At 43.4% G+C, this 21,045-nt stretch overlaps 1 protein-coding gene across 4 annotated transcripts in view; it reads right to left on the reverse strand.

Moving 5' to 3' along the window:
- Positions 1-19,794, reverse strand: part of EXOC6 (exocyst complex component 6) — a gene marked incomplete at its 5' end in the record, with an annotated part of 513,187 nt that extends 493,393 nt beyond the window's left edge. For 2 of the 4 annotated variants that reach the window (XM_082267958.1, XM_082267957.1), the window contains one exon: positions 19,670-19,794. In XM_082267958.1, coding sequence (XP_082124084.1) covers positions 19,670-19,794 — 125 coding nt within the window. The remainder of the gene's footprint in view (positions 1-19,669) is intronic. The other 2 variants (XM_082267962.1, XM_082267961.1) reach the window with 1 other exon arrangement.
- Positions 19,795-21,045: the final 1,251 nt, after the last annotated feature.

Below are 21,045 nucleotides of genomic sequence, written 5' to 3' on the forward strand. Positions count from 1 at the left end.
CTACTTTTCTGCACTGGGTTGATCTCTTTTGTATGTCCACCTGCTATTCTATCATCTGCTATCATACAACATTGCTAAACCTTCCTGCATCCATCTGCTACTGTCTCACCTTCAAGTGTCTATCACCTACCACCTCCACTCAACCTATCCCTCAACCTTCATCATTGTGTTACCACATACATAAAGTCACTCTAGGAACCAGCTTGCTAATTGTGTGTATTTACTGGCTGAAATAAGACCTTCCACACATGATGAGTCATTGAGGTTGGGAATGGTATCTCAGCATATCTCTTACATGACTACTGACGTGGAACTATTTCTGCAGCTGAAAATCCACACCATATAAGAAACGCAGAAGCGTTACAGATTGAACGAACCAAAAAATGGATTCAGCAGAAATAACCACTCAGGTGACACAATTAAAACAGCAAGTATCTGCGTTAATACACGCACTTGCTGAATTAAAAGAAGACAATCAGGCTCTGTCGCAGCAGGTAATTAGACTGACACAACTTACCTCTGCTCAGTCCCCTGAACCCAAGATAAATCCCCCTTTGGTATTTACAGGCGATCGCAAAAAATTTCGCGAATTTAAAAACGCATGTGAGTTACTTTTTTTGTTAAAACCTCGTACCTACCTTACTGATCACATTAAGGTTTGTACTATTATTTCTTACCTATCAAACGATCCTCGAGCCTGGGCAGATTCTCTTTTTGAGAAAAACGACCAGCTTCTCAACTCCTATGCCTTGTTCCTGGCAGAGCTCACTAGCCTATATGATGACCCCAATAGGCAGAGTACTGCTGATCTTCAGTTAAGATCCTTGAAACAAGGAAGGAGGCCTGTAGAAGACTTTGTCGCAGAGTTCAAGAGATGGACCCTTGATTCAGAATGGAATGATGCATCTCTGAAAACCCAATTTAGGCTTGGCCTATCAGAAGCCGTTAAGGACGAGCTCGCCCGAGCGGATCTGCCAAAAACCCTGGATGCATTAATACAACTCAGTATTACCATAGATAGAAGACTACGAGAAAGAAAGGCTGAAAAGATGGGAATGCCATTATCCGTTTCCTCTCGGAGTCTGGCCGTTCCTATGGAGGTAGGAACCATACGCCCACCGCTATCAACTATGGAAAAAGCCAAAAGACGAAATGAAAATCTCTGCTTGTACTGTGCATCCCCGGATCACAAGATAAACGTCTGTCCCCTAGTCAACAAAAAGAAGGGTGAGTGTTCACATGTCTCCCTAGGAGGATTGACAACTTCATTCACTAACCCCTACATTTCTGTTTTTTTGACATTACAGTGGGACCAGAACAGGATTACTACTAAGGCCATGATTGACACAGGATCTTGTGGAAATTATATGGAAATATGTTTTGCTGCTTTAAATAAAATTCCTATTATTTCTAAACTCAAACCTGTCTCAGTAAGTCTTATTACCGGTGTTCCGTTATCCTCTGGTCCGATCACCGATCAGACACAAGCACTTCTAGTCACTATTAACGAGTCTCATAGGGAGACTTCTACCTTCGATTTAATACCATAACCCCACTTTCCCATTGTGTTGGGACTTCCCTGGTTGCACACACACCAACCAACCATAGATTGGAAGAAACGGTCCTTGACCTTCCCTTCTTGTTATTGCGAGGAAACGTGTAACCTCCCATTTTCCGGGAAGATTCTGTCTGTGGTGACAGATGAGATTGCACCACTATGTTATCAGGATCTTTCTGAGGTTTTTCTTGAGAAAAATGCTCAAGCATTACCTCCTCATCGAGACTATGATTGTAGCATTGATCTACTCCCAAATAGCAAATTGCCGTTCGGTCATGTTTATCCTCTTTCACAGGATGAACTTGCCCATCTCAAAACCTATTTGGATGAGAACTTGGAAAAAGGTTTTATTAGACCTTCCACTTCTTCCACAGCAGCAGGACTCTTTTTTGTTCGCAATAAAGATTCAAGTCTCAGACCTATCATCGACTACAGGAAATTGAATGCTATCACAATAAAAGATCGCTATCCTCTACCGCTTATCCCTGAGCTCATTGAGCAGGTGCGTGGAGCTACCTATTTTTCAAAATTAGACCTGAAAGGAGCATACAATCTCATTCGAATCCGTGATGGACACGAGTGGAAGACTGCATTCAGAACTAGATACGGATTGTTCGAATATCTTGTGATGCCATTCGGCCTATGCAATGCCCCTGCAGTTTTCCAACGATTTATAAACAATATTTTTAAAGACTTACTAGATGTCTGTGTGGTGGTATATCTGGACGATATACTTATATATTCACGGACCCTGTCTGAACACATAAGACATGTAAGACTTGTATTATCGAGATTGCTTGCACATAATCTTTATGTGAAGCTGAAGAAATGCTTGTTCCATAAAGATGAGGTATTCTTTCTAGGCTACATCATATCCAAAACAGGAATCGAGATGGACATGAGTAAAATATCCTGCATTCAGGATTGGCCTACACCAACTACACGCAAGGCGCTACAGCGATTCCTGGGATTTTCAAATTTCTACAGGAAGTTCATAAAAAACATTTCTGCTATTGTGAGACCCCTAAAACAGCGCACTAGCATAAAAATACCATTTAAATGGTCAGAAGATGCAAATAAGGCTTTCCACTTGTTAAAGACAAGGTTTACTTCCGCTCCCATATTACGCCATCCAGACCCATCCCTCCAATACATTCTGGAGGTAGATGCGTCAAACATGGCAGTAGGAGCAATACTCTCCCAACGACCTACCCACACTTCACCACTTCATCCAGTCGCTTTTTTTTCTAAATCCCTGAGCAGTCCCGAGATAAATTACCCCGTGGGTGAAAAGGAACTGCTTGCTATAAAATTGGCTCTGGAGAATTGGCGACATTTACTCGAAGGCACCCAACTAATAATAATAATATACACGGACCATAAAAACCTCCAATATCTTCAGACTAGCAAAACTTTCTCGCATCGACAGGTACGATGGTCACTATTCTTTCTAAGGTTTAACTTCCTAGTGACCTACACACCTGCAGATAAGAACAAAAAGGCGGATGCACTATCACGACTAACTGAAGAAAACTACTTTGAAATCCCTTCCGTTCCTATAATACCTCACAAACGCATTATTGGAGTTGTCCGTTCCTTAAAGGAAGAGGTTCTGCATGGTATAAGTTTGGATTCACCCCCACCACAACTAACTACTGATGCAGAAGGCTTCCTCTACTACAACGACAAACTTTACATACCACCTACCCTACGCACCAAGATCTTGGAATTATCGCATGATGTGCCTATGGCAGGACATATGGGTATGACAAAGACTTTCAATTTGATTTCTTGACAATTCTGGTGGCCTGACATGAAAACATCTATACAAAAATTCGTCTCTTCATGCAATGTCTGTGCCAGGTCCAAAATTGACACTACGAGACCATCCGGTCTACTATGCAGTCTACTAATACCCCAAACTCCATGGGAGGTTTTGTCATTGGACTTCATCGTAGAATTGCCTCCTTCCAAAGGATTTAATACCATCTTGGTGTCAGTGGACCATCTGACAAAGATGGCACATTTCATTGCTATTCGCAGACTACCTTCGTCCAAACAAACGGCAGAACTCCTGATGAAACATGTCTTCAGATTACATGGTATCCCAAAAACTCTTCTGTCTGACCGTGGATCCCAATTTATTTCTAAATTCTGGCAAGAACTATGTCACATACTACGGATTGAGCGGAAGCTCACTTCTCCTTACCATCCGCAGACCAACGGACAGACTGAAAGAGTCAACCAATGCATCGAGCAGTATTTACGTTGTTACACTTCTTACCAACAGGATGATTGGTTGGATCTTCTCCCCCTGGCAGAATTTGCCTACAACAACGCAACTCACAGTACAACCAAGCAGAGTCCGTTCTACTTGAACTATGGGTTCCATCCCTCTATTCTCCCTCCACGCATCCTTCCTTCAAATAACCCAGTAGCCTCAGACTATCTTACCCAAATAAAGGATTCTCTGGGTTTACTAAATACTACCATTGCACACGCTCACAGTCAACAAAAGAAGTACTATGATCTTCGTAGAAGACCTTCTCCACAGTATACTATCGGGGACCTCGTTTGGCTCTCAACAAAAAACTTGAGACTGAAGATCCCTAGCAAAAAGCTTGGACCTCTGTTCTTGGGACCTTTCCCAATCAAGAAACTTATTGGAAAAGCTGCAGTGCAGCTTACATTGCCAATGGACCTAAAAATCCATCCCATTTTCCATGTGTCGCTACTAAAACCCCATGTTCCGGACCAAGGAATAAGGCCTAATATTCCACCTCCCCCTCCTGTACAAGTTGAAGGTGGAGAAGAATACGAGATAAAAGAGATTCTGGATTCTCGTATCTACAGAAGAAGACTTCAGTACTTGGTTAGATGGAAGAACTATGGGCCCCAAGACGACACCTGGCTAAACACCTCTGACATACATGCCCCTAGATTAATCCGCAATTTTCATGCGAGATACCCAGACAAACCAGCTCCAGAGGCCTTCAGGAGCAGGCCTTAAGGGGGGGGTATTGTAATGTTCCGGTACCTTTGGTACCCTAAATTACACTTTCCACAAGTGTATGCGCCCCACCATTTACTTTTGGAAAGGTGCGCATACACCTTTAAGACTGGAGCTGTCATCACCCAGCGCCGGACTAGATGGCTATTTAAAGCGCCGGTTCTCACTCACATGTGTTCGTTCAAACACCCTTACCTGGATGCTAACCTTGCTTGAAGCTTCCATGCTTGCAAGCTTACTTCGCTGACGGAACCTCGCTGCGCTGATCCCTGTATCCCGCTACTTGATCATCCGCCTCTCCTGAACCACCCCTCGGCTGTATCGCTAATAGTGCTAAGTACCCCGCAGGGGAATTCTCTATAAACTTATACTAAGCTTACACTATCTAGCTCTGCATAGTAAAGACTGTTTATCACATCTGCATAAACTAGATTGCTAGCTCTTGAGACTACTGCTACTTTTCTGCACTGGGTTGATCTCTTTTGTATGTCCACCTGCTATTCTATCATCTGCTATCATACAACATTGCTAAACCTTCCTGCATCCATCTGCTACTGTCTCACCTTCAAGTGTCTATCACCTACCACCTCCACTCAACCTATCCCTCAACCTTCATCATTGTGTTACCACATACATAAAGTCACTCTAGGAACCAGCTTGCTAATTGTGTGTATTTACTGGCTGAAATAAGACCTTCCACACATGATGAGTCATTGAGGTTGGGAATGGTATCTCAGCATATCTCTTACATGACTACTGACGTGGAACTATTTCTGCAGCTGAAAATCCACACCATATAAGAAACGCAGAAGCGTTACAGGTTCCCGCTACCAGAGACTATTCCTTGGCACTTGGCACTTGGGGTGCTACACCCTCTGTACCATCTCCAGGGGTGTGCCGCACTGAGCCGCAAGGGGAGCCCTCTCAGCACCTCGGCCTCGGAGCAGGTAATCCTGACAATAACAAGATGAGATTAGGAGCACCCCCTTTAAGAAAGTGCTCCTAATCTCAGCTGGTTACCTGTATAGAAAACGCCTGGGAGCCAGAAATCTTGCTGATTGATAGGGGATCATATATTTATATCACTCATTAAAATGCAAATCAATTTATAACATTTTTATGGTCTCAGTTGTTGTTTTTCTGTCTCTCACTGATAAAATAAACCTACCAATAAAATTATAGACTGATCATTTCTTTGTCAGTGAGCAAATGTACAAAAACAGCAGGGGATCAAATACTTCAATCATAGAAAATAGTTATATAACATAGCATACGCCAATTTGTGCTGTAGCCGAGCTCCGGGCCAGACTGGCCTACCGGATACCAGGAAATTTCTGGGTAGGCTGCCTGCCCGGGGGCCGCTTTGGGCTGTAGGCAGCTGCGGCAGTGCCAAGGACCGATCCTGGGCGGGTGGCCGTGTACACCGTGAGCTGAGACAGAGGTAAGGGTGCGTCAAAGTCCTCTTCTCCCTCCTCCCCTCCTTGTGTACGACACACAATTCTTGAGTCTGAAATGTAAGAAAGTCCTGCCTCCTAGACCGGCTCCTGAGATAGATGGCACACTGATCCAATGCTGTGAAATTTAATCAGTGTGACGTGATCATAGGAGCCGGTCTAGGAGGCGGGGCTTTCTTACAGTGGCATCCTGGGCAATTCAAATCCAAGCTCCCTGACACCGCAGGAGATTGCTGATGTATGTGATCCAGGCACGGATGAGGCTTCATTTGGTGGGCACTGGTGAGGCTCCACTGATCTCTTGTATCATGTCTGCAGTCTCTGGCCATCTCTTGTATCATGTCTGCAGTCTCTGCCCACCTCTTGTATCATGTCTGCAGTCTCTGCCCACCTCTTGTATCATGTCTGCAGTCTCTGCCCACCTCTTGTATCATGTCTGCAGTCTCTGCCCACCTCTTGTATCATGTCTGCAGTCTCTGCCCACCTCTTGTATCATGTCTGCAGTCTCTGCCCACCTCTTGTATCATGTCTGCAGTCTCTGACCATCTCTTGTATCATGTCTGCAGCCTCTGACCATCTCTTGTATCATGTCTGCAGCCTCTGACCATCTCTTGTATCATGTCTGCAGCCTCTGACCATCTCTTGTATCATGTCTGCAGCCTCTGACCATCTCTTGTATCATGTCTGCAGTCTCTGACCATCTCTTGTATCATGTCTGCAGTCTCTGAGGGGGGAGTCTGGAGAGGAGTCAAGAGTTGGAGTGGCGCTGGAATGGGGGTCATAGGAGAAGTCAGATGTGTGTGGAATGTTGAGAGGAGACTATAGGATAAAACCATAGCCACCAAGCTGGAGCCAACTAACTGAGCCCTGCACGGTGCACCTGAGAGGAAGTCAGGGACAGCGCCACCAGGCCAGTTTGAGGGGGGGGGGGTCAGTGATGTAAGAGGGCATTAATATAAAGGCTCCCCTTCTATCATTACCCCCCCCCCCCACACACACACACACACACCCATTCCCAGAGTTCCTGGGGTCCCCCTGGATTGCTCCACCTTCACCACTTTTAACCTGAATTTTCTATATATATATATATATATATAATAAACTCCAATGTGCTTTCATATCTGTCTTATCTATAAAACACTCTTCAAATGTGCTTTCAAATGCATGGTTTTCCCTTTTAAGAACAAAAAAAATGGCGTCATGCTGTTGGGCCGGTATAATAATGCTATGGGGCTGGTATGAAATTATTTCCAGGGCTGGTTTTTATTCCCAGTCCGGCCCTGCATGACACCTTTTTCTGTAGGCACTGTTTGAATAGAAATCTAATGTTTGTCTGTTAAAATATTTTTAAAAACATTTTATGGGGTGTACTTAATGTTTTCACATGACTATATTGAACCTTATGCTGTATAAGCAAGGGCACAGTGTTTCTTTAAAGGGTAACTCCACTTTTAATGGGGAAAATAAAATAGAAAATAAAGAAAAAAGAATATAGCTTATACAATTGTGACACAAATCATATTGTAATGGAATGTTATTAAAAAATACCTTTCCTTTTCAATCTGCAGCCGCTGTAATTTTCTGTAAAATACAATGCAATACGGCGACCTGGAGGTATTCTGTACACAGAATGTGTACTGAACCCCCCCCCCCCCCCCCAGAAACCTAATTTTTTGCTTGTGTGATTGGCTCATTGATTTTCCCAGAAGTCTGCACTAAGAAACAAGGAAGATATCTGGCATCCCCTGCAATAAAAATGTCATTTTTAGTAAGATACTCCCAATAGGAACACGTCTAAAGGGATGCAGGCCCAGCAGATTTCCTCATTAGTGCTCTGCATCTGCACAGCTAATTGATAGTTATAAAACCTTTCCCATTAGACTCACTCAGCACAGGGGAACTGAGGAACAAATAGTGATTTATTCAGAATAACAAAAGGTAGGAATATGCAATAAAGTTTGTTAAAATCCTTGCAATGTACATAGAACACCCAGAGGGGAATATTTTTTTTCTCAACAAAAGTGGAGTTACTTTTTAAGTGAATCAGCTGAGATGTTTTAAGATCAGTCTTGCCATCCTATTTGGAAATCTCAGTGGTATATAAAGGCCCAGTTTACAAATACCATCTGTGAAGACTGATGCATGGTGGAAATAATGATGTATGAATGGTGTGTATTTGTAATGTTCTGGTACCTCTGGTACCCTTGTCTCCATATTTCTCCTTTCCTAATTGTGTCCCATCTTGTGTAACAAGGGACGCATATACCTTTAAGACCGGATGACATCATTGCCGAGCGCCGCTACGAGCGCCTATTTCAATCGCCGGTTTGCTCTCACTCATCGCTCGTTCAACCGCCATGGTTGGAGCGTCCCGCTGTCTGAAGTCAGCATACCAGTTCGACACGTTCCTGTATCTCGCTACCTGAACCTGTTTTCGGATCCTGTGTCTCGCCACCCGATCACCCCTGGCATGCTGTTTTCACCTTCACCGCATGTTCACCGCACCTACTCCTGTGAAGTCGGAGCTGCTGACATTCTCCCTTGCTGAACTGAAGCCGGAAACCTCGCTGGTGATCCGTATCTCGCTACGGGATCACCCCTCTCCAATGGACACTGTTACTCCTAAACCTATCTAAGTGATAAGTACCCCGCAGGGGATTCTTACTAACCAATCTCCTACTGTCATCTACTGCAATTACCAAGACTATCTGTATCTATCTATTCACTATCATCTGCATAGACTGTTAGCTCTTGGGACTACCCTCAACTATCCTTGCACTAGGTTACTCTGTCTAAGTATACTCCATCTGTGTCCTCTTACCATCTGCACTATACTTGACATCAGAACCTATCTGCTTTACCATCACCTGCAACTCTCCTAATACTACTTCTAGTGCTCACCATACAATAGCCTCATAGTCTCTCATCTATATATCCTCATATATTCTATCCCTCCATTAACATCTATTAATATATATATGGTATATAACAGGCTGTACACGGTGATGAAGTCCTGTGAGTTGGATATGTTTGTTCAACAGATTCTCTACAAGGCTACTGAGTGTAATAATTCTGCAGCTGTAAATCCATCCACTAACAAAAACGCATGAACGTTACAGTATTGTCCCTGACATGGCCTTTCTAACACGTGTATCCAATGACCTATTCTGTAAAGCCAATGCTTAGTTTAATGTTGTCCAGCAAATTGCTAAAAGCGCTGCATCATTTCTCACACTGATTGCTTTGTCATTGTTCAGACTATTACATTGAAACCAAGCATGAAATGACACTGCTCAAGTCATTAAAACTAAAGAACATTACTTTTAACCCCATGTATTTGTCTTTAGAGTGATGGACACAAAGCTGCCTTGTAGCTCCATTTGAGTATATGCCGTAATCTCTAGCCTACACAATCCCTTTCCGCCATCATTTCTGTCTCACTTAAGGTGATCATTTGGTCTTGGCCTGATACATACATAAATGACAAGTGTCCTGTGTGCTGGTGGGTTCCCTGTTCCTAAAAATGTTTTGTCCTCAGCCCCCTAGATACCCCCAGAGCCACGACCTTCCAGTTCTGCAGAGTTTAATATAAGAGGTTTCACCTGTCATAGACACTCATCAAAAGTTTGCACTATGCCTTCTTTTTCCACACATCTGCTCCATTCATAAAAACTGTACTGTCAGTTCCCACAATGAAAAGTGCTTGTATTTCCCCCCACAATTTGTGCTAACCAGCCTTTTAAACAAAACTGAAGTCCACTTGCAAGCAGGTGAGCTTTTGCCATACTGTGGAAGCACAGTATACAGTAAAACCTTGGATTGAGAGTAACTTGGTTTGAGAGCGTTTTGCAAGACAAGCAACATTTTTTGAAAAAAATATTGACTTGATAAACAAGAGATGTCTTGATATACAAGTAACATCATGTGAAAACAGAGTATAAAAGAGAAGAGAGGCGCCTCTAAGTGTAGCAATATGGTTACATTTAATGAAGGTAAAACATTTAGCAGCTCACATGGTTGATGATTAAAACAGGCACATCTAAGTATGCAGGCATCAGGGGTAAAGCTGTAAAGATAGACCATCCTCCGCTTCATTAAATGCAAGCAGTGCAAGTACCTAATTTTGACCTGATATCAGCATCTTGCAGTCCGTGACCGTAGACCGTAGAAGACAGTCTTTCCAAACATTTTGCCTGCCGACATTATAGAGACCCTTCCTCTTTAGAAGTAGTGGGGATTGAAAAATATACCCCACACTGGCTGGGTAGTGATTTCAGGAAACATATATCAAGACTGGATATTTGACTTAAAAACTTTTCATCTATGGGGTCTCAATAATGAGTGTGATATAAATTATTTTATGAATAATAGCTGAGGTGTTTACCATTTTTCACTCCTAACTCAATGTATGTATGTATGTATGTATGTATGTATGTATGTATGTATGTATGTATATATATATATATATATATATATATATATATACACACACACACATTTTTTTTTACATATTTTGGAAATTTATTTTTCACATTTTTATTTATGTTTACATTTATTTTTTTATTACTTTTTTTTTTTACATGATCGGTATCTAATTTTTATTAAATAGTTTTTCGATTTGATGATTTTTAGTGGATCATGTTGTGCAGGACATATGGCCATGATTCAGTTTCATGATCAGGGGTCAGGCTCAAAGACCAGTATCTATAGCAGTGGAAGCTCACACAGGAACCAGCAGGATAGGAACACAGGCAGAATACCCTGGCAGATGACGCAGGCTCACCTGAGCTCCTGATGGTGGAGATGGATTTTGCTGTGTGTTAGCACCAGGTCACGGTCCTCAGGATCGCCCCACCAGGAGGTGAGCAAGCCAGGGTCCAGTAGCTGATATAGCAGCTAGGGATCAAGCAGAAGCATGACAAGCGAGATATTGTCTGGAGAAGGCACAATATTCTGGAAACCAGAAAGTACAGAGACATTGCTTAAATCAGGAAGTTCATGGGAGGAGCAAAGGGTTCAAAGTTAAAGGCAATTAAGATTCACGGCAGGATCATTCAAGGCATTGTCCAGACAACTGCCAAGCATTCCAAGTGGCTCAGCAAGTAGAGTCATTGCTAGACACAGCAGAGGTCCCAGGTTCAAGTCCGGGTCCTGACAATCAGAATGTTATTTGTGTAAACTGTACTTATGTTTATATGAAGATTAGACCAAAGGTTAACATGTGACCAACTGAATTTTTAAAATAGAAATACATTTATATTTTTACAGTTTTTAAAAAAAATTAGGATTCATTTTTCTGAATCCGATAGGCCTGCTTAATATGGGCCGGTGCATCGTGACTCAGAATTTGGAGGCGAGATTCATATCTAATCAGCTTTTTTGGTGCGACTCCCAGGTCAATATGTTTTCCATCTGACTTCCGGTTTCTCGGCCGCTTTAAGTAGAGTGACAGACGTCCCAACTCCATCCTCCAATACCAGCAGACACCTGTTACGGGGAAATGCGTTGGGTGGAGTCAGAATTGTGACATCACTACGCTCGCACCTGCTGGTGCATCTCGCGTCTGGATTACCTGTTACTGCAATACTTGATTGTTTAATCTGTAAGTGCAATCATTTTCAGTTTTTTAACAAACCGTTCTAAACGTATTGTGCTATGAGCCATCTTCCATTTTTTTTGTGTGTTAACCATTTGCCATTGCGAGAGAGAAAGGGAGGGCTGATTTGTGGTTTTCTGCAGGGACGCTGATCATCCTGCATGGCTTTATCCAGACCAGCCTTGCTGTGAGGACAAGACTGACCATTTAAGGATACTTCTTAACCCTATGTTCATAATGATCTCTTATTTTTTGAAGATCATAATTATCTGGTAAGAGGATAACACTTCACTTTTCACTGGTGGAGCACAAGAGTACTTTATGAGTTTTTGAGCACTCAGCACGCACTGGAAGCAGCACACTTTAACCACTTGCCGACTGCCTAACGCCGATCTACGTCGGCAGTCAGCCCCTCACAGGCAAAGTGACGTAGGGCTACGTCACTAGCTTGTGAGGGTCTAGGGAGCGAGCGCGCGCCCCCGGAGGCGCGCTCCCGCGTGGTCACGGACCCCCCCGCGTGTGTGACAGCCGGACCCGATGTCCGCCGGTCACTTGGCGATCGGCGGGGGAGAGGGAGAATGTCAGGCAGCTTGTGTAAACAAGCTGCCTCTCATTCTCCTCGCTGTAAAGACACTGATAAAACGGATCTAGTATGTAGATCCGTTGATCAGTGTCCTTACAGCTCAAGCCACAGCCAATCACAGTAGAAAGCACGCCCCTAGGGATACACACAGCCCCTCCCTTCCAAATAAAGTTAACCCCTTCACAACCAGTGTATTTTTACAGTAACAGTGCATATGTATAGCACTGATTACTGTAGAAATGTCACTGGTAACCCCAAAAGTGTCACAAATGTCAGTCAAGGGTCCGATCTGTCCTCCCCAATGTCGCAGTACCACAAAAAAAATCGCAGATCGCCGCCATTACGCGTTAAAAAAAAAAACAACAAAAATGACAAAAATCTTTCCCTTTGTTAGTAAACGCGATAACTTTTGCGCAAACCAATCAAAATACGCTTTTTGCGATTTTTTTTACCAAACATAGGTAGCATAAAACAAATTGGCCGAAAATTTAAAAAAATTTTGATTTTTACTTTTTTTTGGGGGGAATTTCATATAAAAAAAAGGTGAAAAATATTGTTATTTTTGCAAAATTGACGCTCTTTTTTTGTTTATAGCGCGTGATCAAAAAATCGCACAGCTGATCAAATACCACCAAAAGAAAGCTCAGTTTGTGGGAAAAAAAGGACGTCAAATTCGTTTAGGTACAGCGTCGCACGACCGCGCAATTGTCCGTTAAATTCACGCAGTGCCGAATCGCAAAATACCCCCTGGTCAGGAAGGGGGTAAAATCTTCCGGGGCTTAAGTGGTTAAAGCATCTTTGGAACTGGTAATATGTAAATTTTTTTCGATTTTAATATTTTGGATGTATTCACTCATATACTATATTGTCAAAAGTTTTGGGACGCCTGCCTTTACATGCACATAAACTTTATTGGTATCCCAGTCTTAGTCTGTAGGGTTCAATATTGAGTTGGCCCACCCTTTGCAGCTATAACAGCTTCAACTCTTCTGGGAAGGCTGTCCACAAGGTTTAGGAGTGTGTCTATGGGAATTTTTGATGTCAGGGCTCTGTGCAGGCCAGTCAAGTTCCTCCACCCCAAACTCACTCATCCATGTCCTTGTGGACCTTGCTTTGTGCACTGGTGCACATTCATGTTGGAACAGGAAGGGGCCATCCCCAAACTGGTCCCACAAAGTTGGGAGCATGAAATGTCTTGGTATGCTGATGCCTTTAAGAGTTCCCTTCACTGGAGATAAGGGTCCAAGCCCAACCCCTGAAAAACAACCCCACACCATAATCCTCCCTCCACCAAATGATTTGGACCAGTGCACAAAGCAAGGTCCATAAATACATTACAATTTGGCCCTTGTCAAAGTGGCTCAAATCCTTATGCTTGCCCATTTTTGTGCATTCAACACACCAACTTCAGAGACAACATGTTCACTTGCTGCCTAATATATCACCCCCACTTTCAAATGCCATTGTCACAAGATAATCAACATTATTCACTTTACTTATCAGCGGCCATATTGTTATGGCTGATGGATGTATATCTGCCTAGAGTTCAGCTTTCAGCATGTAGCTCTTCATGTATTAAGACCAAAGAAAATAAATGTTGCAGCCAATCACATTTTGGATTTCATTTTTCTCATGCAGATTGTAAAGAGAATACAAATATCCACAATGTAATACATTTTCTGTTATTTTTATACAAACGGCACTTTGTTCGAATAATATCAATATACTAGAAAATTAGGATCAGATAGCATGAGGGCAAACGTATTTTAAAGTGTATCTAAATCTAAAAATACAAAAGAAATATGAGTCAACTTACCAGGCCTTAGATGTGGTACAACTCCAAAACTACAGCTCTTGTGGGATGTCCCCAGCCTGCAGTGATCAGGACCCACAAAAAGTTACCCAAAGAAAGAAAACCGGTGACAGGGTCTTGGGTGGCCAAGGCTCATTGATGCACGTGAGGAGCAAAGGTTGTCCTGTGTAGTCCGATCCAATAAAAGAATTACTGTAGTTCAAATTGCTAAAAAAGTTAATGCTGGTTCCCACAGAAAGGTGTCAGAAAACACAGTCCACTGCAATTTGTTGTGTATGGGGCTGCGTAGTTGCAGACCGGTCAGGGTGCCCATGCTGACCTGTGCCCACAGCCAAAAGCGCCCACAATGGCCATGTGAGGATCAGAACTGGACCATGGAGGAAGGGAAGAAGCTGGCCTGGTCTGATGAATCAGGTTTTCTTTTACACCATATGGATGGCCGGGGGTTTGTGAGTCACTTACCTGGGGAAGAGAAGGCATCAGGAAGCACTATGGGAAGAAAGCAAGCAGGCAAAGGCAGTGTGATGCTTTGTCTAGTGGGGTCCATGCCTCAATGGGTAAGGGCTGTTTTGGTGGCAAAAGGGGAACCTTCCTAATATTAGATGGGTAGCCATTATGGTATGGTGGATGATCATAACGTTATGGCTGATCAGTGTACAGATAGAAGAAAATGCAGCACTGTAATTATGAATGCATTATCAATTATATTGTATTAGCGTAAGCATTGTAAGTAGCTGAATTTGCTCTAGTTGCAGCCTCTTACAGTTTTGTACAGCATGACTGAAGTTTGCGCGGAAGTAGCAGAACAAGAAGCCAATCAGTTCATATGCTGACAGTAAGTAAGCATGCTGATAGGAGAAGAGAGCAGAGTGAAAGGAAGATAAGTTCATCACTGCCTTACTTCTCCTTTCACTGTCCACTAAAAGGCTGGTCAGGTCCAGGACAACAGGCGCTCAGGGGAAGTGGGCTGAATGATGCTGGCCTTTAGACTGAGGGCCCCTAGTGGCAGAAAAAAAGTACTATGGGAGAATTCTCTAAATTGAAACTGAATATTGCAACAAAAGCTGCTTATGTTATTTTATCTTGTTATTTTTGGCTGGAGTTCTGCTTTTAGGCAATCACTTTAATGGCTAAAAGGCAATAGCTTTTAATTAATAGGCACTTCAAGTAATAGCTACCTGTCAACAGTAATTAGATGTTATCTATTAGTAACAAGAATAATTTACTGCCAGCTATAGAATCCCTTTTATTTTGATGTATACCTACTGGTAAAGTAGATACTTTACAATATGCACTTTATTGTCAAAAGTATTGGGACGCCTGCCTTTACACACACATGAACTTTAATGGCATCCTAGTCTTAGTCCGTAGGGCTCAATATTGAGTTTGCCCACCCTTTGCAGCTATAACAGCTTCATCTCTTCTGGGAAGGCTGTTTACAAGGTCTAGGAGTCTGTCTGTGGGAATGTTTGACCATTCTCCCAGAAGTGCATTTGTGAAGTCAGGCACCAATGTTGCATGACAAAGCTTTAATTCATCCCTAAGGTGTTCTATTGGGTTGAGGTCAGGACTCTGTGCAGGCCAGTTAAGTTCCTCCACCGCAAACTCACTCATGTCTTCATGTCTTATGGACCTTGCTGTGGTGCACTGGTGCGCAGTTTGTTGGAACAAGAATGGGCCATCCCCAAACTGTTCCCACAAAGATGGGAGCATGAAATTGTCCAAAATGTCTTGGTATGCTGATACCTTAAGAGTTCCCTTCACTGGAACTAAGGGCCCAAGCCCAACCCCTGAAAAGCAACCCCACACCATATTCTCCTCTCCACCAAATGATTTGGACCAGTGCACATACCAGTTATAGTACCCACCACATACATTTAGGTTATAATTAATTTTATCATTCTGATTAATGCCGCAGTTTTAGTAGTCCAACAGACACTCCCAATACCTGTTGTAGAGAGGCGACCCCAGGTAACTGTGTATGTTAGCCATCTACACCTGGTTTTGGTTAAGACAGGCCTGCTGATTGCACACCTGTGGGCTGGGTTCATATCATTCCCAGGATTAGCACTCAGGGCTCCCAGTTGAAAACAGCTACACCCAGGCAGAACGGAGGTCTGGCCCAGGAGTCAGGAGGGTTCCCAGTTGGAGACAGCTGCACCCGGGCAGACAGGAGGTCTGGCCCAGGAGTCAGGAGGGCTCCCATTTGGAGACAGCTGCACCCGGGCAGACAGGAGGTCTGGCCCAGGAGTCAGGAGGGTTCCCAGTTGGAGACAGCTGCACCCAGGCAGAAAGGAGGTCTGGCCCAGCCCAGGAGTCAGGAGGGTTCCCAGTTGGAGACAGCTGCACCCGGGCAGACAAGAGGTCTGGCCCAGGAGTCAGGAGGGCTCCCAGTTGGAGACGGCTCTGCCCAAGAGAGACGGGAGGTCTCTAGGAGTCAGAGGCTGCAGGTGGCAGCCAGAGCACGTGTGTCTGCCAGAGACCGGTGACGGCCTAAGGACTAAGGCCATAGTGAAGCTGCCAGCTTAAGGGAGTTCATGGTCTGGGGACCAGTGAAAAAAGCAGAGGTACTGCTACTGAGAAACTGTGGCTGAGAAAAATCCTTATTTTTCAAAAATAATCCATACACATCCGCTACTTAATGACCCTGTAATCTGTTTTTCATGAAATAATTTCCTAATGTGCGTTTCTGCCTTCTTGTAAGACCTCTGGAACAATGTTCCCTCTAATTTATTACTGTGCTGAGCAAATAAAAAATTTTCTGAGCGCAAACCTTTAGATTGCGCAGACTAGTGGTGCGCCAGATTTAAATAAAAGGAACAGTGTTATTACTCATATTCATAACATGTGAAGTGCACAATCCAAACAATTCAAATCAAAAATATATAATCCTTAGATATGTGTCCTTGTAACTTACAAGGACACATATCTAAGGATTATATATTTTTGATTTGAATCGTTTGGATTGTGCACTTCACATGTTGTAATAACGGTGTGATCATCCACAGTGTCCATACAAAATGATATCAAAAGTGCAGTACTCCAAGTGTCCACACATTAGGCTCTGTTCACATGTTAGTGTATGGATCACGGGCAGAACCGCCGCGGTTCCGCCCGCAATCTGGAGATTATTGCAAATCGCGGGACGCCTGTGCGTTGCCCGTTGATTTGCAATAGACCCCCAAACGCTGAGCGATGTTGCCGCGATTTCCGCCTGCCGAATCGCGGTAACATCGCGCAAAAAAAATCGCGGGACGCAATACGATCCAAAGAAGCTCTTGTACTTTTTTGGTTGTAATGCGTCCCGTGATTTTTTTTGCGCGATGTTACCGCGATTCGGCAGGCGGAAATCGCGGCAACATCGCTCAGCGTTTGGGGGTCTATTGCAAATCAACGGGCAACGCACAGGCGTCCCGCGATTTGCAATAATCTCCGGATCGCGGGCGGAACCGCGGTGGTTCTGCCCGTGATCCATACGCTAACATGTGAACGGAGCCTAAACAATCCAGTATTCCTTTTTGAGTGATCTATAATCCCATCATGTGAAGTGGTCTCTCACCTCCACAAGCCCAGGAGACTCCAGCCAGCCTCTCCCCGATCACATAAGGCACAATGCAGGCGCTTCAATCGCGCATAGCAGTCAGCTAGCCTAGTACGTTTCCAGGAAGAGAGACGTCATCCAGCACGCAGGCTCCGCCCCTACGTTACGTCGGCGCTTACAAAGCGTTGACTTCTTCGGTAGGGGTCACTAAATTCAGACCGCGCAGCCGCAGACGACGTGAAGGTAGTGACTCACTACCTTCACGTCGTCTGCGGCTGCGCGGTGTGAATTTGTGCTCCGCGGGACCTTCAATTAGACTGCGTGTCCACGCATGCGCGCAGCTTAAAGCAGTGATGGCGAACCTTGGCACCCCAGATGTTTTGGAACTACATTTCCCATGATGCTCAACTTCGCTGCAGAGTGCATGAGCATCATGGGAAATGTAGTTCTAAAACATCTGGGGTGCCAAGGTTCGCCGTCACTGGCTTAACCACTTGCCGACCGCCGCACGACTATCTATGTCGGCGGTCAGCCCCTCACAGGCAAACTAACGTAGGGCTACGTTGCTTGCTTGTGAGGGTCTAGGGAGCGAGCGCGCGCCCCCCGGGGCGCGCTCCCGCTCCCGCGTGGTCACGGACCCCCCCGCGCGTGTGACCAGCGGACCCGATGTCCGCCGGTCACTCGGCGATCGGCGGGGGAGAGGGAGAATGTCAGGCAGCTTGTGTAAACAAACTGCCTGTCATTCTCTTCGCTGCAAAGACACTGATAAAACGGATCTGGTATGTAGATCCGTTGATCAGTGTCTTTACAGCTAGAGCCACAGCCAATCACAGTAGAAACCACACCCCTAGGGACACACACAGCCCCTCCCTTCCAAATAAAGTTAACCCCTTCACTACCAGTGTATTTTTACAGTAACAGTGCATATATATAGCACTGATTACTGTAGAAATGTCACTGGTAACCCCAAAAGTGTCAAAAATGTCAGTCAAGGGTCCGATCTGTCCGCCGCAATGTCGCAGTACCGCAAAAAAAATCGCAGATCGCCGCCATTACGCGTTAAAAAAAAAAACAACAAAAATGACAAAAATCTTTCCCTTTGTTAGTAAACGCGATAACTTTTGCGCAAACCAATCAAAATACGCTTTTTGCGATTTTTTTTACCAAACATAGGTAGCATAAAATAAATTGGCCGAAAATTTTTAAAAATTTTGATTTTTACATTTTTTTTGGGGGGAATTTCATATAAAAAAATGTGAAAAATATTGCTATTTTTGCAAAATTGACGCTCTTTTTTTGTTTATAGCGCGTGATCAAAAAATCGCACAGGTGATCAAATACCACCAAAAGAAAGCTCTGTTTGTGGGAAAAAAAAGGACGTCAAATTCGTTTAGGTACAGCGTCGCACGACCGCACAATTGTGCGTTAAATTCACGCAGTGCCGAATCGCAAAATACCCCCTGGTCGGAATGGGGGTAAAATCTTCCGGGGCTTAAGTGGTTAAAGGGAACATTGCTCTGGAATCTACTTTTGTTTGCAATGTAAGCTGCAATCATAAGCACTGCTCTATGCATACTATAAGTCCCATAGTCCATACATCTCAGGAGCAAGCAAGAGAGGGTGGCTACACTCCTACATACTGAACCATGGAAAATGAATGTAGCCACCTTCTAACTGGAAGCCAGATCACAGCAACAAAAATAAAAGAAATTCGGAGATTTGGAGGAGGCTGTGAGCAAAAGAAGGGTCTTTTTGAAGTTAATAATACATTTTTTTTAAACCATGGTATAGTATTGCTTTAAATAAATTTGTGAACGTAAAAACATATCAGTTATCAGACATTATAAAAAAAAAGCTTATGTTTAATTTACTCTGTAATGGACCCACTTTTTATATTCTGACACTTGATTGCTTTTTAATATATTCTAGTTAAATGAATTAAATACATTTACATGTAGACATTTCATTCGATTTTTCTTATGTTTTCCATCCTATAAGTTATGTATTCGTGTGACTAGCCCCTCCACAACTATTCATTCTTGTGTGTCCTGGCTATGTCCAATATCTGTCCCAGTTAAAAGCCGAGGTGTCCCCAAGTGCTGAATTGATTTTACCTTAGCGTAGATCCCAGAGGCAGCTCCAGTGTCTCTATCTCTGCACACACCTTCTCATATATCTTCTCCCCATTACTCTCCTCTAAGAACATCTCTGAGATACCAGGGTTGCTGGCTGCAGCCATGGCTCGGATCATAAACTGCCCTACAGTGGAAACTTCAATTTTGTTTTTATCCAAAAATGACATGTAGTCAGCATACAAAGGCAGAAAAATATCTTGCCCTAACCTGACCTTAGAAATGCTGAATAAGTTTATTGGAACAAACAAAGGAAACAAGTCCGTAGATAGCAAAATATGAGTGCAACTCAGTACATGAACAGTGGTGATGCTCATTGTTGTCTGATATAACACACCAGCTTAGCAGAGATTTAATTCATAGCCACAGAGCCCTGGTAAAAAAAAAATGTAAAGAGAACATCTTTATATCTGAATTATCTTTAACCACTTTAAGACCGGAAGGATTTGCCCCCTTCCTGACCAGGCCCTATTTTGCGATTCAGCACTGCGTTACTTTAACGAACAATTGCGCGGTCATGCGACGCTGTACCCAAATAAAATTAATGTCCTTTTTTTCCCACAAATAGAGCTTTTTTTTGGTGGTATTTGATCACCTGTGCGATTTTTTTATTTTATTTTTTTCTTCTTCTTTTTGCGCTATAAACAAAAAAAGAGCGACAATTTTGAAAAAAAAAAAAACAATATTTTTCACATTCTGCTATATGACATTCTCAAAAAAAAAAAAATTTAAGATAAAAATTTTTGAACATTTTAGGCCATTTTTTTTTTCTGCTACATATTTTTGGTAAAAAAAAAATTGCAATAAGCGTATTTTGATTGATTTGCGTAAAAATGATCACGTCTACTAACTACAGGAAAGATTTATGTCATTTTTACTGTTGTTTTTTTTTTTTTTTTACTAGTAATGGCGGCAATCTGCAATTCTTTTGCGGGACTTCGACATTGGGGCGGACAGATCGGAGCCCTGACTGATATTTTTGACACTTTTGGGGGGACCAGTGACATTACAACAGTAATCAGTGCTATAAATATGCACTGTTACTGTAATAATGACACTGGCATGGAAGGGGTTAACATGGGTGATCAGTGGGTTACATGTAAGTCTAGGGGAGTGATTCTAACTGTGGGGGGGCAGGGCTTCTGAAATTACCATAGAGACATGTGATCCTATATAGAAGGATCACATGGGCTCTATGATCATTGCAGAGAGAAGAACGGTCAGCTGTGTTTACAACAGCCGACCGTTCTTCTCTCTCAGCGGAGAACGATCATGGGTGTCAGGCGGCAATCAGAGCCACCTGACACACACATCGGCTTCCCCTAGCCTCCTGAGAGCGAGCGATGTATACCTACGTC

The sequence above is a fragment of the Pelophylax lessonae genome, assembly GCF_965119305.1.
Source record: "Pelophylax lessonae genome assembly, chromosome: 9".
Classification (NCBI taxonomy): domain Eukaryota; kingdom Metazoa; phylum Chordata; class Amphibia; order Anura; family Ranidae; genus Pelophylax; species Pelophylax lessonae.